Raw genomic sequence first — 25495 nt, 5'->3', positions numbered from 1 at the left:
GCTTCTTTGTTGGAGGGTGTTTTCCCCGCCGCCTTGAAAGAGGCGGTGGTGAGGCCCCTCCTTAAGAAGCCCTCCCTGGACCCGGCTGTATTAGCGAACTATCGTCCAGTCTCCAACCTTCGCTTTCTGGCAAAGGTTGTTGAGAGTGTGGTGGCATATCAGCTTCCTCAATACCTGGAGGAAACTGTCTATCTAGACCCGTTCCAGTCCGGTTTCAGACCCGGATACAGCGCCGAGACAGCTTTGGTCGCGTTGGTGGATGACCTCTGGAGGGCCTGGGACAGGGGTTGCTCCTCTGTCCTGGTGCTATTAGATCTCTCGGCGGCTTTTGATACCATCGACCATGGTATCCTGCTGCGGCGGTTGGGGGGATTGGGGGTGGGAGGCACCGTTTATCGGTGGTTCTCCTCCTATCTCTCTGACCGTTCACAGACGGTGTTGGCAGGAGGGCAGAGATCGACCCCAAGGCGCCTCACTTGTGGGGTGCCTCAGGGGTCTGTTCTCTCGTCTCTCCTGTTCAACATCTATATGAAGCCGCTGGGTGAGGTTATCCGTGGTTTCGGGGTGGATTATCATCTGTACGCTGATGATACTCAGCTGTACATTTCACTCAACCACCCCAACGGCTGCTGAGGTGATGGGCCGGTGTCTTGAGGCCGTGCGGGTCTGGATGGGGAGGAACAGGCTCCGACTCAACCCTTCCAAGACAGAGTGGCTGTGGATTCCGGCGTCCCGGTACAGTCAGCTTACACCATCGCTGACTGTGGGGGGGGGGAGTACTGACCCCCAGGGGAGGAGTGCGGAACTTAGGCGTTCTCCTGGGCGATTGGCTGTCCTTAGAGGAACATTTGACAGCCGTCACCAGGGGAGCATTTTATCAGGTTCACCTGATTCGCCAGTTGCGCCCCTTTCTTGACCGGGATGCCTTACGCACGGTCACTCATGCCCTCGTCACTTCCCGCCTGGACTATTGCAATGCTCTCTACATGGGGCTCCCCTTGAAGAGCACCAGGAGACTCCAGTTAGTCCAGAATGCGGCTGCGCAGGTGATAGAGGGAGCACCGCGTTGCTCCCACATAACACCCATCCTGCGCGGCCTACACTGGCTGCTGGTAGCCTTCCGAGTGCAATTCAAGGTTCTGGTTACCATCTTTAAAGCGCTCCATGGCTTAGGACCGGGATATCTATGAGATTGCCTTCTGCCGCCGATAGCCTCCCAACGACCGGTGCGTTCCCACAGAGCGGGCCTCCTCTGAGTGCCGTCGACCAAGCAATGTAGGTTGACGACCCCCAGGGGGAGGGCCTTCTCTGTGGCAGCACCGGCCCTGTGGAACGAGCTTCCTCCAGGGTTACGGCAACTCCCTGACCTCCGGACCTTCAGGGGTGAACTGAAGACTTTATTATTTCAGCGAGCTGGACTAGTCTAAGAATAAAATATTTTTAGTTAATTTTAATGGGTTTTAACCGGTTTTCACCGTTTTAGTGATTTGGCTATTATAATATTTTGTTTTAATTGGGTTTTAAATTGCTTATTTATTATTGTTGTATTTTTAATATGCCTGTGAACCACCCTGAGTCCTACGGGAGATGGTGCGGTATAAAAGTATAAAAATAAATAAATAAATCCTACTCTTGCCAGAGATTATCAACAAGAACAACCAAAGCCATTTTTGTACCATAACCAGACCTAAATCTTAACTGAAAGGGGTCCAGATAATCTGTTTCATCCAGAACCCTCTGAAGTTACCAGGCAACCACCTTTTTCATTAATTTCTCTAAAAAGGGAAGATTGGAAACAGGATGAAAATTGTTCAAGAAGATGGGATCAAATGATGTCTTTCCTAATGATTTATTATATACAAGGACTGCAAGTGATTCAAAATGACTGACCTATTCTGACAGTTGTGGTAATTATTCACATATTACACCATTTGAAGTTTAAACATGGTAATTTCCATAGCTTATTGGAAAAAACAATTTACCTTTCTCATGATTTGTGTTAGGTGGACAACTGGTAGTTGTGTATTTAATATGCCTGTCCTGGGAAACTCTAGCTTGTTTTGAGCTCAAATGTTCCCAAAATAATTGAAATAGTTAGCTACACACTTGAAATCAATGTTTTGCACTCAAAACTAAGGGGAGTGTTCAGAGCTGAAATGGTTAAATTTAAAAACATTTTGTACACTCTTAATCCTGATATTTCTAACTGATGAATCCTAAGGAGTTTTGAAGATTTGAGATTAAAGAAAATGTAAATAAAAAGTAAAGTATTTCAATAAGTGTGAAATACGATTGGCTCAAAGAACATGCAATACAGTGATAGTCAAAGTTGAAGAGATTCAGCAGAAGCTGTGCCTAGTTACAAAGTTAGACATGAGGACAGAGTATCCATCAAAACAGTTCTGTAAATTTTAAAAGGTTCCAAACAAGCACATAGTCCATATGTGTGAATCTTAAGAGATCAGAAAGAAAAAAAATCTACTTACCTAAGTTTTGGACAATTTTGCCCTAACGCATTCAAGATGGCATCAGTGATGTTGGAACAGCCAGAAGCACATAGCGATTGCAACTTGTGGCATCCTCTACATATTGTAATGAGTCCGTCATCTGTTATTTGCTAGAAAAGGAAAGAAAGTCAATCATTTATAAGGAGAAGCACGATTGGGGTGATGCTGTGCTCAATTTTCTCTGCAAATTCTAAAATTAAATGTTAAAAACTATTTGCTGGTAAAACAGTTGGATAAGTGATTTGGCAACTATCTTATGAAAAACCAAAATGCCAACTACATACTATCACCCCAAATCAGTTCTTTTTTTGGATAAATATTCCATTTTTGGCATCACCACAAACTGGTTCATGATAATTTCTTGGAAGAAAAAATGCACTTCCTCTTTCAGCTCTTTTTATACACACATAAAAACAGACTATATTTTTAACACATGTTGAAAACAAAAAGGAGACAAAACCAATAAAGCATGATAGTTCAAAATAAAGATTTTTTCCCAGCCTGTTCTACAAGCAAACTTTGAAAAAAGTTCATATATAAGGCAAATGAAAGCCTGATAAATTTACCAGATTAAATGCTAATATCACAATGGTTTTGGAAGATTTTTCAAGGTATTAAAGTGATGGTCATTATATAGAAATGTGAAGAAATAGTTGAGAGTTTAGAAACATTTAGTCATTGAATGGAATCAAACAAAGACTTCAGAGTCTGGGCATGGAAAAAATGACTTTTGCTTTGTCATTATAGTGACATAGTGAATATAGTGGTTTTTGGATTGATTGGTCAGAGATCAGAAACTAAGTCATAAAAGCATTTGTGCCAAGAGTATTTTAAAAATCCCCCAATTCAAAATTCAAACTATACTAGGAAAAATGACAGCTGATAGAAGGTATTAGGCATGGAATACCCATTTATTATTTTAAAACAAAAAGTGCCAGAAAACAAGTCTTACAACTACAACTATAAGAGAAGGCTTATTATTATTATAAAAAAAAGTTTTCCATTTCAAAATTCCACAAGCCTACATGTGTGTGGACACATTCACATACACACTTATTAATCAGTAAATTGCTGTGGAAGCCTTGCTACCCAGTAATTCTACTTAGATGTTGTTTCCACACTTGTTTTCTTGTGTAAATGAGAAAAGCAGGTAAAGCACCAAGGGATTCAGAAAGTGCAGCAAATTTGATTGGCTTGTTTGAAATTTGGGGAACACATAGGAATTGTGAAAAATGGCTTCTAGGAGAACTTGTCCATTCTCAAAGTAGCTGCCCTAGAGAATTTAATCAATTAAAAAAGATTTATCAATCAGATACCTGGTACCTCCTTTTTATTTCACAATCTATTCTTTATCCTTTTTCTGGTCAATAGATACATTTGGAAGCAAACTAGTAGACTGTTACCACTGTTATATTTATGGGGGCCACTGATGGCTCAAAGGTATTCTTGGAAACAATATAATGTTTTTATCTGCCACTCTCCCTTACCTCCTATACATACATATGTACACACACACACACACACACACACACACACACACACACACAAAAGTATATATAAAATGGTCATATGGGACAGAAAACTATAAGGTGTCATAGGAAAAACAGAAATTGAGAGATGGTACCAGTGTTAACTAGGCTTTCTAACCATGCAGAAGATTGGCCAATTAAGTAATCCTATATTTTGTTTCTAAATCTACTGTTTAAGGCTTGATCCATTTTTTCCTTAGTGATCCTCATAATTCAGAATATGAAGGCACAAAGTCCAAAAAAAAAAAAAAGTGGCCAAAAAAAAATATCTGTCTAATTATAGTAAGAAAATCAACTGCCTGATTCATGAAAATACTAGTTGAACTAGGATAATATAATGTACAGATTTTGACCAACCTATTCCCTCTGGCTCATGTTATTGCTCACATTTTAAACATTTTCTTATACTCCATATTTTTCTACTATAAAATTATTTATTTTATAGTAGAAAAATATGGGGTATAAGAAAAGTGACTCTCTGCTGAGCCAATACTGATAACATAAAACATTGAATATGATATAGAATAGGTAATTTACAAAGCTGCCATTGTATAAGAAAGGAGAAAAGACTGGGTTTATAAAGGCCAACCTCTTACCAAGCATGTTTGCAAATTCAGAGTCACTAATTCGGGACAGTTTGCACCAATGTATTTAAGAGCTTCATCTTCCAGCTAAGAGAAAGACAGAAATAGAGAAAATAGACAATTTCCTAGGTCTCTTCATTGTACTTTTTACTTATAGCATGAGTGGGCAATATTCAGTCAATCATGCTTTTCTTACTCTTGCTGCCTCACAAAGATAATGATGTTGCAAATCCAAAACAAAACCCAGACATTTGGTGATATATTTCAACACAACACAAAGTAATCAAAGTAATTTTTCTTTCACCACCCTCCTTTTAAAAACAACAACTGATCCCATAAGAAACTGCATATGTTGTTATATGATTAACTAATTGCTATGCCTCCTGCAGCTTTTGAATTTTGAGTATATGTTGCTGTAAATAAATATGGGTAAATTTCACTCACTTGTGCATCAACTTGTCAAAAATTACAGCAGTGCTGAAAAAATAACTTTGTGACGATACAACTTTTACAGCGTCTCTCTATAACATGTTCACTATTTTGGGGAATACACATTGAAAGGAATGTCTAGTACTGGCAATCCTGAGTCTGTTTGACAGGTAACTGATGCTACCATATATAGAATAGAAATCTTTATTGGCCAAGTGTGATTGTATACACAAGGAATTTGTCTTTGATGCATATGCTCTCACTGTACATTAAAAATTTCCATTATGTGCCCATTTCATTTCCCATTGTGTGCCTGCTTACGCTCTTGTACAGATAGTCCTCTACTTATAACCACAGTTGAGCGCAAAATTACCATTGCCAAGCAAGAGAATAGTTAAATGAGTTTTGCTCCATTTTATGATTTTTCTTGCTACAGTAGTTAAGTGAACCACAGCAGCTGTTAAGTTTAGTAACATAGTTGTTAAATGAATTTGGCTTCCCCATTGACTCTGATTGTCAGAAGGTTGCAAGATGATCATATGTTCCTGAGCTACTGCAGCTATCATAAATATATGCCAGTTGTGAATTTTGATCATGTGACCAAGGGGATACTGCAATGGTTGTAAGTGTGAAAAATGATCAAAAGTCAAAGTATCCAGTGTTGTTTCAACTTTGAACTGCCATTAAACAAATGGTTTTACGACTATCTGTAAACTCTTCCTCTTCAATGATTATAAATACAAATATTAATTTCCTTTTTACAGATTATCCGAGTGCCAGAGTATTTCAAAAGGCAGGGAATGCATAAAAATGAAACCTATAGTAAAATAGTAAGAACCAAACACAATCATATGATTTTCCACTTACTAACAACATTATCTAGTGATTGAGTTGCCAGTCCTAATTGTGATCGCTGAATAAAAATAATCAATATTACATAAACATCAAATATGTATGATCTCTGGCTGCAATCAAATTTCCTATCTCTGCCATGTGTATTTTCCACAAAGCAAAAAATACACACATTATTTTTGCAATAAAGTATTTTCTTGAGTTACAGCTTTATTCAGCAGCCATTCAAAAATATGATGGCACTGAACAAAGAGGGATGGGGGAACTTACAACTGATCTGCAAAGTTGCAGCAGTAAGTGTCTCTGCAGTCACACGATCAAGATTCAGAGGTTTGGCAACTGGATTGTAATTACAATAGTTCCAATGTCCTGCACTCTCTATTTATGCCCTTCCCTTCTGCTTCTCACAAGGCAAAATGAACGGGGAAGCCATTAGTAGGGAATGTTGCAAGCTGCTCCTGCCACTTTTTGTTTGAGAGCCTGTTATAGAATATGAGATCCTGGGGCTCACCTACTGCATAACACATGCATGCAGCACCAGCTCTCCTTGCACTCCTTTGCACCAGTTTGTAATGGGCTCAGCATCTGCCCTCCCACCCCCATGCTGCAGTAGCCAGAATGTGATAACTTGTCATGGCCACCTCACCATGAAACTTGGTGTGGGACAATTCAAAAATTCAATGTATCTATTTAAAATAATTAAAATAACTTTATTTTTTGTCATTTATATTTCATTTTGTCCCTCCTTTGGCATCCTTTCTGTAATGATTCTATTCCATTATTTATTCGATATTAGTGTAACTCTTATGCTGTGGTGAGTTGTCCTGCAGAGTTGGGCATGGTCAGTTGTCCCCTGGCAAGTTGGCCATGGCAAGTTGGCTGCAGCGAGTTAGCCATGACAAGTTGGCTGTGGTGAGTTGGTGGCATCGAGTTGTCATAGAACCTGCAATACCTGCCTTTGCACCTGGTCGCAGTCTGCAGTACCCCCCACCTGCCCTAACTCATATCCCATCACAGCACTTCCCCACCCAACTACACTTGGGCCACAAAACCCATCTCTAAGTGGCCACATTCCATAATATTTATCTGCCCTCTGCCCTTTCTGGACTGCCTGAGGAAAGACTTGTCGTGACTGGGACTGTAAGTTCCTGTTGACTTCCCTGATTTTGCATGTTCGAAGCTGGTAGGAAATTGCAAGTTGCAATCATATAAGGTCCCTGCTTAATGATGTGCAGTCCTTGCTTAAAGATGGCAACAGGGAATGCTGGGATTGCTGTTACTAAACAAATGCAGTCACATGATGTTGCGCTTTAGATCCATATCACTTGGTCCCAATTAAGTGTTGCAACCCAAGGACTATCTCTAATGTTCTGATTTAAAGAACAGATTGTGCAAACAATATTGTAACATTTTTCGATAGTCTGAGATGACAGAACAAAAAAAATAAATAGATGAATAATCTTTTGTTTTAGAATTATTCTTTATCCAATTTTCAATGTCTCATATGTGAGTCATGAGACACTGCATGAAACAAATCAGCCAATCCAGCTTTCCAGACTATTGAACTTTCTGAACAAATCCAGCCAATCCAAATTCAGCTTTCTAGACTACTGAACTTTCCGTGGAGACTTGTACAGTACCTGTGTACAGCCTTTAAGAAACAGAGCTTTGAGTCCACCACAGCCTCTCACCAAATTTTGGATGCCATCTTTTGTCACTTGGTCACACCACGAGATATTGAGTTGCTCTAGTAGAGGGCACCCCTCACTGAAGGGGAAAAGGGATGAACACAGAAAGAAAATGCAGGTATATATATATTAACTCTAAAGATAAACATCTTGCTTATGTTTGTTCCTTATGTTTATTGTTCTAAACTGTTAACAGTTTTCTTCTCTGATGCAGCCTTAATAGACAATCCAATTGAAATCTATAGCGGGAAGAAACAGAATAGCTATAGAAATAGAGCTGGAGAAAAGGGATTGGTCTGTTTTTGCATCCTTATTAGGGATTTGAGATAAGAGAGCATCTCTGATTTGATTCATAGTTCTCTGTTTGCATATTTCTTGTAACATTTCCAGTATAAATCTTGTTGATCATGGCTGCTGAAAGATTTATCAAAAATCCAAAACTTACAGACTGTTCTGGGATAAGAAAGCCATTTACTGGCATACAAGAAGTCATCCTGTGTCCTGCTTATCTGAGTTTCACGAGCTAGATTAACTACAAAAGAACCACATATTTATTCCTTCAAGTTATAAACTGGGCCAACTGCACTACTATTAGTATTTTCGACAGGGAAGAGAATAAATACATTGCAAAGGCATCTGACATATTTAAATCAGAGACAATCACTATGGGTCTACTTTTATTAAGCTGGTTTAGGTGGTTACTTTTATGAACAATCTGAACACTCACCTCAGTGCTTTCAGTGACAGGTTGGTTATTGATGTGCAGGAAGCTAGATCAAGATGCCGTAACTTTGAGCAAAATTTACTAAGGCTAGTACATGTACTGGAAGAAAATAGAATACCCACAGGTTTATTTTGTTTTTATTTTAAAAAGTAGGAAAAAAGCATTGGAGACGTTTTCAGATGGATGACAACAGCTAATTCTAGCAATTAAGATATTGTGCCGCTATTCCATCTTACCTTTTTCAATGACTTTCTTGTGATAAGAAATAAAAATAGAAATGGTTGAAAACACTAAACTGAGTTAAGGTGTAAAGATATAAAGATGGCAGTAGTGTCTATGCAAATTTGTTGATGACGCACTGGAGGAGTTTGGTAGAAGGAATTTTTTGGATGTTGAGAGTGGTTTGTGGAAGTGGAGAACTGTATCAAGAGGAAGGCAGGCATGATAGGCTTGATGAGAGACTTGAGAATTGGTGGAGAAGTAGAAATGTGGAGAGATAGGAAAAGAATGAATGAATGAATGAATGAATGAATGAATGAATGAATGAATGAATGAATGAACAGAATGGATGAATGATGTTACCGGTAAAGAGATTAACATGAGCCCCACCACTAATCTATTCCAATCCCATTCCAACATACTTTCTTAATCATGACAATTTGAAAATGCCATATTTAAGCAAACTAACAAAACAAAAAAAAGGACCAGGGAGAGGGAGACAGGGAAGACCACTGGGGAGAGGAATCATAGTGCAATCTTATATATGTATCCTCAGAAGATCAAACTAATTACCAATGAAGTTTACTCTCATTTAAGTGCTACAAGATTGACATTTAAAAGAGCTAATGCAATATTTCAGAACTCCAAAAAAAGATCACTTACGCATCTGTAATCTTGGTGCAGCCATTTAGATTCAACACTTCAATATTTCTGCAGTTTTGTGCAAAGGTCCTTCATGCAAAGAAATATACATTCTTTCAGACTTTTAATGAAAGGTTTTATCACAATGATTTGACTTTTTAAAAATCTCATATGCACTGAAAAGCAACATAAACTTTAAGTAGTATTTTGGCAATATCTAGGGAGAAAACCCAGTTTTTTAAGAAGCAAAAAAAAAACAACAACCCATGAAACACAATTTTATTCAAAAATTCTATCAGTGTTGAGCCCCTATTTTTATATGTCACAAATGTAGGAATTCAAAGGTTATGTATCATATAACCTCTGAATAATATGTCTGCCAACGTTTAAGGCAGGGGTGGGGAATGATGGCTCCTTTATGACTTGTGATCTTCAACTCCCAGAATACCTGGGCCAGCATAGGCCATCATTTCCCACCCCTGCTCTACTGTAATAAGCATCACTGGATTGATAGGTATTTATTTTAGTTACTTATGCAATGTAATAGATATTGTATATATTACCAGGAGTGACTTGAGGACGCATCAGACAGAAACTGTACAGATAGTCCTCAATTTACAACAGTTCCTTAGTGACTGTTCAAAGTTACAACAGCACTGAAAAAAGATGACCATTTTCACTTATGACCATTACAGCATCCTCTTGATCACATGATTTACATTTGGATGCTTGACAACTGACTCACATTTATGACAGCTACAATATCCTGGAATCATGTGATCCCCTTTTGTGACCTTCTGACAAGCAAAATCAATGGGGAAACCAGATTCACCTAACAACCTTATTACTAATTTAACAACTGTAGTGATTCACTTAACAAACGTGGCAAGAAAAGTCGTAAAATGGGGCAAAACTCATTTAACTAATTTCTCACTTAGTAACATAAATGTTGAGCTCAATTGTGGTTGTAAGTTGAGGACTACCTGTAATACCTGACAGCCTATGACTTAATCTGAATTTAACGTTTCTCAATCTAAGATGAGAATTTTATATTCATTCAATCATAAGCATATCTATAGGCAGGCCATGAAAACAAGTATTTCAGTATGGTCCAAATTCATTTTTCTAGATAGCCAGTCTGTATTTTTGTGCCGAATGTAGTTCATTCTCCCATAATTTTGGTTTTAGATTTATATCTAATTGTTCTCAATATTTCTTTAGATTTGTTTTTAACTGTTTTGCTGTGCATTATTCAGACTTCTACAAGTTTCCTCATTACATTACTGCGTAGTAGTGCGTGGAAGTAAATCTTCTGCTTAGAGTTGTGTGGAGATAGGAAACATCTAGAGCAGGCTTACATAAAGCCCACAAACAGCTTTGTGTAGCCTACCAATATTTCTTTAAAAGTGCTGCCCCTCAAAAACATGTTACCAACTACCTCCAAGGTTTACTGGTATTGCTGCTGCTGCTAGTACCAGCCTTTCTGCTAATCCACTAATCATGGAACAATTGTTTGGCACTCTTAGTATTTCTTTGGGGCCCATGAGGAGTTTTAATTTATCAATCCAAGCCTTTCCCTTCAATAAATTGGGCAGGACTGATCTGGAAATAGGAGCGAGAAAGAATGCTTCCCTCCTATAAATTACATCGAAGTTATACTTTAGTTTGATGTTATAGAAAATTATGGTAACGCAGAAATCAAATATTTGAGGATTCTGCAGCCTCAATTTTGGTACCCAAAATTAGCTACCTGCCCTATCATCTCATGCCTAGTTCTCAGATAGGTGTTAAATAATTTGTGTTGACCTCTCTACCTCAATGCGTTGTCTCCCACACCTAGGCATCCACGTAGACTCAGCTTTCGAAGGAATCCTCCACATCTTTTAGAAATATTCTCTACTACACGCCCCTGTAAGAAGAAGACGAAGAAGAGAATCTTCTAAATTAATTCTCTTGCTTAATTTTACATGCAGCAAACAACTTTTTTTCTTTAAACCATCTCTTCCTATTTGATATATTTTTATCACATCTTGTTATCCTCCTTCACCCTCTGGGCATTTATTCTATACTTAAATTATATTTGGAATGATATGATTTCTGGAATGCCTGCATTTATTTGGTTCATAAATAGGGGTCTTTAGGATCGATTCACAGAAGCTGAAGCTTATACTGTAGTGCTACGTTTGTGGCACTAAGATGCTTTTCTATGGCAAACTGATTAGCTGAATATTTTCAAGCATAAATACAAAGCATAATTTAGTATGTTGTCATCCAACTCATATGTTGTTTATAGTGCTATATTCTTTCTCAGTTTGTGCCTACAAAAGACCATGCAGCTAACTTAGCCACATAATTATACATTCCATGGTCATATGATTATATAGAGGGGTGTGTGTACGCATGTGTGTGTGTGTGTGTGTGTAAGGCTAGTTCTCTTTGAGAAAGCTCACTTTGGCTATCTTGTTATAGTTTGTGATGGAAACAACAGAGGGATTTTGTTGAGTAGCATACACTTGGGTTAAACAGGCCGAAATTAGTTAATTTGGCTACAGAAGCCTATAAAAATGGTGATATATAAAGATATAAAGGGCAAAGCATCACAACTGCTTTTCAAGTCCACGCAGCCTCTGTATTTTTTTTCTATCAAGGTTTATCCTTACAGCACCGGCTGTCACATAAAGAACGGCATAAGGAGAAATGCCTGGTGACCATTTAAAACAAACAAACAAACCCTCAAGTGGCCTCCTTACTACTTTTCATTACTTTTCTAAAAATCTAAACTCAACATTTTTTAATATGGTGACTTTTAATGATTCTCTAAACCTCTATAGTTGATGCGTAACCTCATGCTGTTCAATACTAGTTATATCTCAAAGATATATTCATATAATTATAAGGCACAATGTTCAAATTGAGATGATTATTACATCCTTCAGATAATTGATTCTTTAATATTTTCAGGTTAGGGACATAAATCTTTGTGTACAGATAATACTGAATAAATTCATACAGAGATAAGCTTTCACAGTATAAATCAATGTTGTTTTCTATTAAAAACATATTATAGCTTTAAACGCTCTTTGGAATGAGGAGTAAAAATTTACAATTTATCTCTGAAGATCTGAAAAGATGACATGGCTTGTTACTAATCTGAGGAAGTACAGTAGTTACAGTTTATCTAGAGACAATCTTTTGCATGTCACTTAATTATACCTCAATGTCCCTTTGGAAATCAAACAGGTCAATGCGTTGCCAATTGCTACCATCCAAAGCTAGGACATTCCATGCCTGTAATGAAATTGGCAGAAAGTTGAAAAAAGATTGTCAGATATATACCTCTAAATATAGAAAAATTGAAAGCAGATATAGCCTCTCTATTCATTTGAGCCAGTCCAAAGCTTCTGTCCTCTAGTAATACTATCAAGTTACTTCTTCATGAGAACCAATACATTCAAGCACAAACACTCTAAACGTGCATCAGTTTAAACATTGCAGATTTGAGTTAAATCTTTCTGTAGCTAACCGTTTTAAATCTTACATTCAGAAATTACAGAGAATGCATACATGCATGAACAACTCACAAGTGACTCCTGCACACTTCCGTTTCCCAAATAATAATGCCTCATTATGTTTTAGGAGTGAAGGCTCTGTATAATGAATATAATAATACAATATACAACAGTTGCCTAGACTACCTTAATTCAGATGATATCATGTAAAGCCCAGATGTTAATATCATTTAAAGCCCAGATGTTTAAAGCAGCAGAAAGGCTTCCTTATGAAATATGAGGAGCTGCAACAAATCTTTAATTTAATCATTGAGCAGATTATATATCTGCTTCCCCCCTTTTTAAAAAGATGTCTATGTTGATTGATCACACCGATCCTATATTTGATACTTTGAGAAATCCTTTAAATGCTTTTATTGTGTTTGCAATAATGCTTCTAAGCAACTTATTTTTCACAATTATGTCTCCCAGTGCAGATTTTATTGATTCCAACAAGGTTATGCAAATCCTTCAGAAGAATTATGATGTATTAAAGCAGTTGGGCCTTTTCTCAAGCTTGTGCAGCTGTTTTAGAAACTGTTCCAACTGTCCTCTGCATCCATGCATGCACCAGGTACTGTAGACTACCAGTTTTAAAGGATATGCACAGCCCTAGACTGTAATATTTCAATCTTTTGACTATTTGACTTATTTTTTGGCATTTTTTTTTAAAAATGGGGCAATCAGTCCCTAAAAGTTCAGATAACTTCTCAACACAGTACTGTATCCACATTCAGCATTTTGTAATCTCATTGGGAATTATGGAAAATAAAGTCTAATACATCTGGAGGGTAGCAAATTTGGAAAACTTGTAATAGACATGTAATAAGAATGTGCTACGGAATAAACCAGGATTATTAAACTACATTATCCAATTAACACTGTGAATTGTAATAACTGTGCTATTCTGCTCCTGGTCTAGTTCAGTGATGGCTAACCTTTTTGTTATCATGTGCCAAAAGCAGGGGGAGTGCAGGCAGGTCGCACGCGTGCGTGCCCACACCCGTAATTCTATATGCCACCAGTAATATAAACATTTCAGTCCCATCGGAAGTTGGCAAACGGGCCATTTCCGGCCTCTGGAGCACCTCCAGGGGGGTGGGGAAGGCCATTTTCGCTCTCCCCAGACTTCTAGAAAGGCTTTGGAGCCTGGGAAGAGCAAAAAACAGGCCTTCTGGTCCCACTGGAAGTTTGCAAACAGTCCAGCCTCTGGAGGGCCTCCAGGGAGGTAGGGAAGACCATTTTCGCCCTCCCCAGCTCCTAGAGAGGCTCTGTAGCCTGGGGAGATCAAAAAACCAGCCTTCCCTCACCCCACCCAGGCCCTCAGGAGACAGGAAACAGACTGTTTCCCTACTTCTGGGCGGCCCAGAAGGCCCGAAAATCAGCTGGCCGGCGCAGGCATGCACACCAGAGTTGAGCTTGCGTGCTCACCGATATGGCTTTGCGTGCCACCTGTGGCACGCGTGCCATAGGTTCGCCATCATGGGTCTAGACTATTCACCATTAAAAAAGATTTCCTCTGAGGTATACCATGTGCATTTACATGAAACAAATGAACCATACAGGAATATAGGAAAATGTTCTCAGTAATGATCTTCAGTTTCATAATTCTATTCCTGATGAATAGCAAAATATGAGTCTGAGCATCTTTTTTCCCCCAGACAAGCATTTAATTATTGAGCCAATTATAGCTCACATAGTTTTCTCTGTATTCTCTATGAATAGTTGACTTACAATTGTTCATTTAATGATCAAAATTATGATGTGCTAAAAAAAGTCCTCACATTCACACATCACATGATCAGAATCTGGGCCCTTGGCAACTGGCCTGCATTTACAATGACTGCAGAATCCATGGGTCACTTGATCAAGCAAAACCAATGGAGAAGCTGGGTTCACTTAATAGTCATTGTAATTCACTTAAGGACAATCAGAAAACATATTATAAAACTGGGCTTGACTCATTTAATGACTACATCACTTAGAGATGGAAATTCTGGCCCCAATTTTGGTTTTAAGTTGAGGACCGCCTATATAAAATCCATTTTGTTAGCCCTCTCCCACCCATGTCCTCAAAAACTGTTGCTACCAAGAACCTACGTACGTGAAAAGAATGCATTAGCTGCAGTCCCACCATTTTCCAGCAACATAAGATTCTGCATGTTAGATTAACAAAATGAGTGGATATTTTTGATACAAAAACTGTGGAGAGGGTGGGAGAAAATGGGCTCACGCTGAATATTACTTAAGGCTGACACATTCCTGGGTTTCATATGCTGATTATAATCATATTAAAGATTTGATTTGATCTGATTTCTGGGTTTCACGAGATAACTTGGAGATACCCAATAGAGAAAGCCTTACCAGTACTAGTATGCAAATATTCTTACCCTGGAGACCTGCGCACAGCGGCATAGAGTGACCACATCCAGAAAGGAGAATATTCTGTTAAAACACACACACAAACAAATAACTAAATGTATATGTATAAATGTACTGCAAAATGACTTAAGCAAGAGCTACCAAGAGTTTTGTTTAGAAACCTGATTTCAATATCCAGACTTCAATTCTGAAAAATTAAAAGTAGAATGTGACATTTAATCAGTAAAAAAAATTAGTCAAGTGAGTGATCACTTATGTAAAATTACAACTGAGCAGTATTATTGTTTTTTATTACAATAATTTATAGTTTATTCTGTATATTATCTCAGGGCATAATATTATTAATTTATTTATAATTGAATAATTGAGGTATAGTGGAGAAAAAAGGTACAATTATGTATTTCATTGCTTAAGGTAATGCAACTGGATTGTGTGTCTAACTTTTGGTTAGCTAGAGAATTACATCTTCTGCTTCTGCATTCTTTGCAATTTAAATCCACAAACCAAAATTAGTAATTATTAAAATTAGTTAAATTAGTTACCGTATATACTCGAGTATAAGCCGAGTTTTTCAGCACGTTTTTTGTGCTGAAAACGTCCCTAAACTTATACCGGGTCTCTGACTTATACTCGAGTTTTTTTTAAGCCCTCGACATACTCGAGTATATCGGCTTATACTCGAGTTTTGTTTTTTCCTTTTTCACATTTTGCGGACGGCGGGAAGCCCTGCCGGTGCAGTGAGGCGGGCGGGGAGCCGCCAGCCTTCTCAGCTGAGGAGGAGGTTTCCCCAACCGGTAGGTGCCTCATTTCCCACCCTCGGCTTATACTCGAGTCCCCAGTTTACCCCAGTTTTTGGGGTAAAATTGGGGACCTCGGCTTATACTCGGATCGGCTTATATTCGAGTATATACGGTAAATGAAGTGGTGGAGACAAAGATTAAAATAACTGATAGAAGCAATCTAAATTACAATGTCTGCACTATAAATGTGACATCTATCAGTTCAAAAAGTTGTATTATTTGGAATCCCAAAACAAAAAGTACCATATTACTAAAAACAAAATTTAATTAACTAAAGATTAAATCACAAAACTCATAATACATTACAAAATATTGTTTTAAACAATGGTGGCAAGTAAAAATTATAATTCTATCCTCACTCTTGATATCGTTTCATTATGATTTCATTATGATGCAATTAAAAGATAGCTTTTCACAAAGATCTTGATTTTGAGGAATATTTGATTAGTAAGGTATTCTTTAGGACACTGAGGTCCATTCTCAGCCATTGAGAATCTTAATTCAACTTAGTTCTAACATCTGAGATTTTCAATTGACATTTCCTATTGAATAGAAGATAGAATGTGCTAGACCAAATATATAGATATAGATCTATATAGTATATATAAATCTGGATATAGATCTGTGTTTTATACTGGTAGTTAAAGAAGGGTTAGTTTAGGTTTTTGTTGAAACTCTGGTATGAGCATTGTCTGGAAGTAAAAGTAAAACCCAGAATCAGATTTTATTTGATGAATGTTATAAATTAAAGACCACACTCTCCCTTTTGCTCCTCTATAATTGTTTAAATTGAGAGCACAGTATTAAAATAGTTATACTGGTAAGTTCAGACAGAGTAACACAGGACTAATTTAAACCATTTCTCCCGCACAATAGAAGGGGTTGTAGGACAACTCGCCATGGCCAACTGGCCGCAGGACAAGAATTACACTAATAGCAAAAACAATAGCACTTAGACTTATATAATGCTTCATAGTGTTGAAGAAATGCTAGAATAGAATAATTAAAGAAAGGATTTCAAAGGAGGAACAAAATAAAATGTGAATGACAAAAATTAAAATGTTTTATTTTAAATAATTAAATTGAATTATTGAATTGTTCCGCAGCAATTTATTCCGCGGTAAATTGGCTCTAACAAGTTGGTCATGATGAGTTGGCCATGGGCTGTGGCAAGTTGGCTGCAGTGGGTGGTCCCATTCTACAACAGAAGCTTCCTCTCCATTACCAAGCCATAGGTTCACACTTCACACAAAGCCACAGCTTAACTTGATTTACTGAAGTTTAGTTTGCTTAACATAACAAAATGATCGCCTATAAAACACAAAGTTTTATGAATCCACAGTAAACCACAGTGAAAAAAACCACATTAAGGGTTAAAACAATGTGAATTCAACCACCAAATAATTCTGGACAAAATGTTCAGGTGTGGAACCCAAATCATATTCTTCGCAAAAGGTTGACAGCTATTGTCATGGAACCAAAGAATATCTTGCTTTCCTTAAGGGCAGGCTGATCATTGGAACTAAGAAACGTCAGTAACGTTATCTTAAAACCAATCTGAACAACAAAATTGCTTAATAGTGAAATGGGCTACATATAAATTTAATAAATATATAAACTATTTGGACATCTTCATAGCCTCCTGGTATTTAGCCAATGTATCTATGCCACCATATCTTTGCATCAGACCCACTGGTGGAATATACATTGCCAGAAATTTGAGGGCAAATAGAAAACCCAAAGAAGGAGGAGGTATCACAAACAACTTAGTGAATTTGGATAATAACTTTCTGAACAAAATTTTATTCCCTGGCAGGAAGAATTGCCCACTCAATACCAACAAGATATATTACAAATATCTACTGATATTAATACAGAAGGAGAATATTTTTGAAGATGAGTAAGGGGAAAATCTTAATGTATAAGGGAAAAAAGTTTTTAAATCTTATAGCATATTTCTTTCCAAGTCTAATGCTCCTTTCAGAAATAATCATTAGTTAGATTCACACGTTGTTTTAAGCTTTAATGTGGTTTGTTTCACTTTGACTTACTGTGGATTCATAAATCATTGTGGTTTATATCCATCATTCATGATTCCACACAAGGCATTCATTTTCATCAGTGAAATAGAAAATTTCAATAGAAAACTTTCAAGAACATATCTCATTTAGGCTGCCACATCTCATCCTACAATTCATTTTGGACTCCTTATTACATCTCTAGAATTATTAAAATGCCAGTTCCCATCTTTATGCTTCAGTACTTGGCTTAAGACTCTGGGACCACATAGTTATAGAATGCCTTGGAATGCAGATGCTAGTCAGGAAATTCTGTGTCTAAATTAACTATTGATCATGGTGATAGAAGTAGTTATGTACAGTAAATATAAAATACAACTATGTCTACAGAGAAAATAAAGTTTCATAAGAACTATAATAATTTCCACCAAGTTCAGTGCATTTTAAATTTTAATTTTTTTTTCTTCTTTTCAGGAGAAAATAGGAGGAGGATGTCCTGGGAAAGAATAAAAAATATTTATTTCTAGTTAATGTTTGGCATGTCATATTGTAAAAAGCTTAGCTTTTAGTAAAAGTACATTAGTCTTCTGGGAGAACTGGAGAAGCAAAGAATAGCAGCTAATTTTCTAGAGTCATTAATTGGTCAGCAAATTGGTAGTTCTTAAAATATCCCTTGAAAGAAATGTTTTATCAAGATTCTAATGTTAAGCAACAAATCCTATTGTCATACAGCAGTATCTATACTGCTCAGATTGTAAAAGACAAGATTATCTGCAGATAATAAAATGGTGATTTGAACATAAAGTTCTATTAACTCTATGTTGGTTCCTTTAAATCTTCTATTCTAGTAGCAGCTATGAAACTAGTTTCTGCTTTTAGAAGAAAGGCATCTGGACAGGTTGCTAGGTTGCTTGCATTGCAGCAGGAGGCTTAGTTCAAGAAAAGCGCCAAGAAAGCTAAAATCTTTAGAGCACTTTCAGGTTTTAACTACTTTTGCCTCCTATTTTCTAGTGGAGCATATCAGAACCAAATCAGAATTATCTAAAATATTGTTTTTTGATATATGGAACTATAAACATTAGTTAGCTTTTAACTAACTGTAGTTTGTTCCTGGAAAATCAACTACAGTATCTTTACAAAATGGATTTAGATATCATGAACCAACTAAAGTTTGATAAGTCACAATCTGACTTAATGTTATATAATGCATATGACACTACAGCATATCAGTAAGATTTTAGTTATACTCTAGAATAGTACCAATTCACTGCTAGTACTATTATTCATACTTTCTCATTTCTATCAGAAGTGTGTATTTGCCACTAATGTGTAAAAGAAAAAAGATGCTAAACAGATGCTGATATTTCTACTTCATTCATCTGTCTTCTTGGCTTTCTAGTGGATGTCAAACTGGTAATGAGAAGAGGCAACAAGCTTTCAGGCCCAGGGAAACATTCCTAATTATTAAAACCAAAATCATCAAAAGATTCCTAAGTCATCGAAGTTGGAAATTACTCACTGAACACCTATTGTAAATGAATAGAGAAAAATGTAATGCTTTTTGCTTGAACACCCCCATATATGAAATGCCAAGACATTCTTTGCTATTAAAAAAATCCAGAAACAACTACTTATGCAATAATTCTGTATGAAAACACACCAGTCTTTGTCTTGTAGAAACTGAAGCTTACTTATAAGGCAATCAATCCTCTGGATAAAGCTCTCTTTCAAAATCTCATGTGCTAATTTGCATTAATAAATTTTCACAGCTTGCATGCAAGAAGCTTCCAATACTCAAAGCTATTTCTTATGTTTCATATAAATTCTCAAAAACACAGAATCCAGAAGGCACACCGTTAACATTTATCAAGAAGTATTCCCAGTTAAAGTTGATTTGATCTGCAGAAAGGTTTTGCAGTACTGTACTTTCCATACTAACTAATTTGTTGTGGAATATGCTTTCATGAGTTATAGTCTGCTTCATAATTTTAAAATGAAGAGGTTTGAGAGCCAGTCTTCATTTTATTTCCATAAGAGATGCATTTCTGAAAATATTCTCTATTGTAGCATCAAATGTATAGATTGTATATATTTCTACAAAATGTATGTATTTCTAAAACAACAACAACAACAAAAAAACCCACTCCAAAAGGCAAAGGTTCTAGAGTAGGTTGCTACATACTATACTATTGAGGTCCAGGTTCTAAATCCTTTTCCCAATCCTCTACCTATTGTAGAAATGTGGTGATAAAATGGGCTGACATCAGGGAGAATAGATTTAAGGGTAACTGGATTAATTATAAAAAAAAATTAACTAATTTTTGGACAGAAAAAAAATGAAGACTTCCATGAGAATTTGATTATAAAATCAAATACTCAACATCTAGGTAGCATAGCACTATCTAGGCTGCTTTTTTAAAAAACCTACAGGCCAATAGTTTGTTAGTGTTAAAACTCAGAAATGCTTGCATAAGGAACAGGCCTATATTCAGATGCAAAATGTGCAAAACTCAAAGTATATACTAAATCAGAAGAATACACTAATTACCTTTTAGAGACTGAGTGCCCAAACTGCAACCCAAAACCCACTTACTTATCGCAAAATGCCACGGCAATTTAACCTGAATACTAAGGTTTTACTACCTAAAGTAATGATAAACAAGGCAGAGTTTGGCTAACTGTTCTAAGAAAAATGTAATAAATGCACTTTTATGCCTCTTTATTTTTTTTCCTGCTTTTAAAATATACGTTTAGCTACAATAAAAAAGGAAAACTTTCTCCTCATGTATATACCTGTAATCCTCTATCTATCTATCTATCTATCTATCTATCTATCTATCTATCTATCTATCTATCTATCTTCTATCTACCTGTAATCCTTCTATATCAATCAATATATTATCTATCTATCTCTGTCATCGATCTACCTGTAATCCTTCTCTCTCTCTCTCCGTCTGTCTGTCTGTCTATCTATCTATCTATCCTCTATCTATCTATCTATCTATCTATCTATCTATCTATCTATCTATCTATCTATCTATTTCTATCATGTATATACCTGTAATCCTCTATCTATCTATCTATCTATCTTCTATCTACCTGTAATCCTTCTCTATCTATCTATCTATCTATCTATCTATCTATCTATCTATCTATCTATCTATCTATCTATCTATCTATCTAGTAATATCATTTCTTGGTTTTTCTTTTCATTTTCTTATCCCAATTTTCTCTGTATATTTTTACTTCTTTTTTTGTTAAAATAAAATAGTTTTAATTTCTATTATTGAAAGAAACATCGCCTTTCTCATAACTAAATACCCATCAATTATTTATCTGGAAGAAAACTGTATCACCATAAAATGTCCTGTCCGGGACGGAAGTAGGGACAGTCTGAGCCTAGATACCTTTGGTTACAAGCCAAAAAATCCTATTATCTTGGACAGGAAATTCAAAACAAGAAAGGGGGGAGGGCAAAGCTATTGGCACATGGCCTGCATCTTGCAGGAAAAGACAAGGTTAGGGATGCTTTGAATCCACTGTATGGAGACTGGATAGCTTTTTTTCTTCTGCTTGTCTGATGAGTGGTTCCAATAAAGAAATATGCTTATAACACCCCATCCCCATACGTTCCTCCCATGGATTCTGCAAATACTATGATTGTCTAGGACTGAAAAATATAACATGGGTAGTTACCAATTTATACTCTTCGCTTCTTTGCCCTACGTTCTGCTGCCATCGCCACCATGGGGTTGGCCTTAACTATAGCAGGCGATTTTGTTGTTTTTTTGTCTGCTTGTGGGGTTGGCCTTAACTATAGCAGGCGATTTTGTTGTTTTTTTGTCTACTGCGATCCACGAAGGAAAGGTGAAGGGAAGGCCATACACGGCTAACTGTGCTTGGTAGCAGGAGGAGGAGTTTTGTTCGCCATCAACGGAGCCACTGACTGACCTAATCAAAGCTGAGCCCAATGAAGGAGAGACTGCGAAGTTAGTTTGACCAGACAAATTATTCCACCAGCCCCCTGCTATCAAAGTGGATCCTGGGCACTGCGCTGCAATGTAGAAACGGGAAATGAAGCAGCCAGCACAAGGGAAGGAAGAGAAGCAGGGCGAAGAGAGGGAAAGAGGACTCCTTACCCCATAGCGACTGCTCCGTTGCCCGTTTTGCCTTTGCAGCGCCACGCCACGGAGCTTTCCCCACCCATCACCATCACCCAGATGCCCTCACTTCTCCCAAGCAGGAGGAGCAGCAGGTAGAAGAAAGGGCTGTTCTGTTGCTTGTTTCACCATTGCAGTGCTGCGCAGCTTGCCCCACCCACCCACCACCGCCCAGGCCCTTGCTTCTCCCAATAATTTCTTTGCCTACCTGATTTCCAGCTTCGATGCGTTTCTGTTGCATTTCTCGCCATCGTGTACAGATAAACAAAAGTTTGAGTTCACTCAATCAATTCCAACTTCGCAAGATCTTTTTCTTTAACGAGAAGTTGGAATTGATTGAGTGAACTTTTTTTTTTTAGTCCCACAAACTTGTTTCCCTTCAAACAACACAGAGAAACACGATGGAGATAGGGTGAGGCAACGGTGCATGTGTCCACAGAGAGAGCTCTATGTGCCACCTCTGGCATGTGTGCCATAGGTTCGCCACCACTGCACTAAATGCTTAGTTATTTTCAAAACTGACAGCAAGATACAATATCCTCCTTCCAAATCCTATGTCATACAGAAAAAAATGCTAAACATAAAAAATCACTAAGGCTACTATAATAATAATTATTTTAAAGGACATTTCTTTATTGCTTCACAGAAACATCTGGTTGTCTGTTGGGGAAGCATAGTATTAGACTAGATCAGTGATTCCCAAACTGTGAGCCGCGGCTCCCCAGGGAGCCGCGCTATCGTCATGGGGGCGCCGCGGAATATCTGCGCCCGCTGGGTCCGGCGCTGATGCGCCATTTCTGGGGCGTCTGGTGCGCATGCGCAGTTGCAGGTCGGATTTCCGGGGAGCCGCGGGCGCGTCTGGTGCGCATGCGCAGTTGCAGGTCGGATTTCCGGGGGAGCCGCGGGCGAAAAAGATTGGGAACCTCTGGACTAGATGGATTTTGTGTGAAGTGCAACGTTAGAGTTCATGTGTAAAAGTCATAGATATGTATAGGACAATTGCCTTTCATATGGAAAGACAAAGGACAATGCAATAATAAATTCATCAGCTGCCACAGCCAACCAGTTTATTAAGACCATAACTTATGTAATAATTTTAAAAATGTAACAGAAAGCTGATCAAGGTTAAACACAAAGATCCAAAATATATTAAGATTCATAGGTAAATAGATGGTTTTGGGTGATCTGCAAGACCGAATCCATTGTGATTAAATTTCTAAATTAAATAAAGAGTAATAACAGATTTTCAGGTGAGTTACAATATATATGTAATCATAAAAGCACCTCTATAGACCACGGATGTAAAACTTGCGATGTCACGTTGCCATCATGTGACGTTTTCCCCCTTCACAGAGCTGGGGCAGGTGTGGCCTGTGTGTGACGCATGCAGCTCATGGGCCGGCAGTTTGACACCCCTGCTCTAGAGGATTAAGCTCTAAATGTTTGGTTTGCATTATGGCTATATTATTTTCCACATCTCAAACAAATGAACTCTATCCACTTAACAATATGTTCTAGAAAGCAGAATTCTATTAATACATGTTTTTAATATTCATGCTATAATACTAAGAAAATGGAACATTTCAAAACACTAAGAAAAGCACATTTCAAAAGCCAGAAACAATGACATATAATAAATCTTACGATAGTCAATAAGCAAGCTAGTTTTAAATACTGAATATTCTGCTCTATAGCAAGTAAAGTAAATCTAAGTGCTGCTCTTTAAGTAGCCATGGCACAATGACAAAGCAGTTTAAATTAGTTCCTTAATTCCATAATGTGAAATAGACTTTTGCTGACTACCTTATCAAGAGCCAGAGCTAATGGATTTGTAGCTTTTTGCTAATCAGCTCCTAGATCTCACATTAGGATCTACTGCTCACATTTAAAAAAATGAAAACTGCTACTCTCTGTTATGCACCCTAAAGACACTGCCTATGCTGAGTAATTAATGAGAATGTAAAACTGGTATAACCAGAAAGTCTGCAGTAACATTACTAGACTGGAATCACAAAAAATTATAGACTGATCAGTAGAATGTATGCTATCTAATTTGCTATTCTGCTTTTGTGTTAAACTAGATATGGTACACATTTGTGAGAATCTTATCTGAGGTTGAAAAAATGGATTTTAAAGGGATAGTCTTAAAGAGACATGTGATCCTGACTATTTCAAGTCTGGATGAATGAAAACAAATTTACTAAAACTATTATTATCTTTACATTAATAAATCAGTATCTTACAGACTAATATTTTTCTGTCATATTTTGTATGTCTTTTAAAAATAATAATAATATGGAAGCTAATCAGAATGGACATGAGTAAATATGTGATAATTATTAGAAACAGACTGTGGATCCCTAGTTCTAATGAACAGATCTGGTCTTACAACAGCACTGTAAACTTAACAATAGAAATGAGTGTGATTCAAACTATGGGATACATAGACGTCTCTGCTAATCAGGTCTGACCATGTTCAACTTTTCTGAGAGCAGCAAGGTTCGCTAGGTGCTGCCATCTGCTGAGGATGAGCTATCGTTAGTCTAGCTAAATCTCTGTTGATCTTCTTATCCAGTCCAGAAAAGGGGATTGTTCTTCTGGAGATTCTACGGGATTTAAAGTGTTGGAAATTGCTTAGAATTACCCTCAACCTGGCCTAACCCCTTGGGTTATCATATCTCACTATTCCACTGGCAGATCTTGGCATCAGACAGCAAAAAAAAAATTATGTGACAGAACTGATTTGGATGATTTCCTATTGCTGTACAGTGCAATTTTTAGTATGGTCCATTAGACTGAGATTTTTTCAAACTGTATTCTAAGATTATAAGCAAACGGCCAATTTTCTAGCATTACAGCTTTGGCTCTGGATCAGGATTTCCAGGAATTTATTTTTAACCAACAGATTCTGTAGCTTGAAATTTTTTTGAAAATCCCTTCTTTTGTTCTGACTACACAAAATTCTTTGTCAGGTAGTGTATGGGAGATGAAAATGATTACACATTGTAAGTGCCTTGAAGATTCATAAGATTTCTAAAAATTATGATTTTCTCTCCTAAAGGCAAATATCTTTGGACATGAAGTTATAACAAAAATAATCAACTTTATATGAATAAATGAAGTCAAGAGGCTGTTCCAGTGCCTGAAATCTGTTTGGGTTTGGATGAGGAAGCAGGTCTGGCTTTGGAAGCCATCCAATTACAGGAAAATCCCACTTCTAATTCTGGATGGATACATGGCCTCATCCCAAATTGATTCATAATGTGTGGGCCCTTTTGACTCATATCTCTTGCTCAGTACTGATGTGACTAGAAGAGCCTTTGCAAATTCAATTCCACTCTGTGTGCCAGTTATGATCCTACTCATACATTTAAGTCTTGGTCACCGTTTGGACTACTACATAGATGGGGTTG

The 25495-nt window shown here is 37.3% G+C and overlaps 1 protein-coding gene across 26 annotated transcripts in view; it reads right to left on the bottom strand.

Moving 5' to 3' along the window:
• FBXL20 (F-box and leucine rich repeat protein 20) overlaps positions 1 to 25495 on the bottom strand; it is an 81978-nt gene that overhangs the window by 29943 nt on the left and 26540 nt on the right. For 15 of the 26 annotated variants that reach the window (XR_009155018.1, XM_058182139.1, XM_058182138.1 and 12 more), the window contains 8 exons: positions 15113 to 15167; positions 12388 to 12462; positions 10989 to 11083; positions 9196 to 9264; positions 8317 to 8412; positions 7542 to 7668; positions 4633 to 4707; positions 2487 to 2617 (listed from right to left, as the gene is read on the bottom strand). Coding sequence is in view for 25 of the 26 variants with exons in the window: in XM_058182139.1 (XP_058038122.1) it covers positions 2487 to 2617; positions 4633 to 4707; positions 7542 to 7668; positions 8317 to 8412; positions 9196 to 9264; positions 10989 to 11083; positions 12388 to 12462; positions 15113 to 15167 (723 nt within the window). In the remaining variant the exon portion in view is untranslated. Of the gene's footprint in view, positions 1 to 2486; positions 2618 to 4632; positions 4708 to 7541; positions 7669 to 8316; positions 8413 to 9195; positions 9265 to 10988; positions 11084 to 12387; positions 12463 to 15086; positions 15168 to 25495 lie in introns of those variants that run through there. The other 11 variants (XM_058182153.1, XM_058182154.1, XM_058182156.1 and 8 more) reach the window with 5 other exon arrangements.

The sequence above is a fragment of the Ahaetulla prasina genome, chromosome 4 (genome assembly GCF_028640845.1).
Source record: "Ahaetulla prasina isolate Xishuangbanna chromosome 4, ASM2864084v1, whole genome shotgun sequence".
Taxonomy (NCBI): domain Eukaryota; kingdom Metazoa; phylum Chordata; class Lepidosauria; order Squamata; family Colubridae; genus Ahaetulla; species Ahaetulla prasina.
Note: the sequence above shows the minus strand (reverse complement) of the source record. Positions and strands in the feature narration are given on the sequence as shown.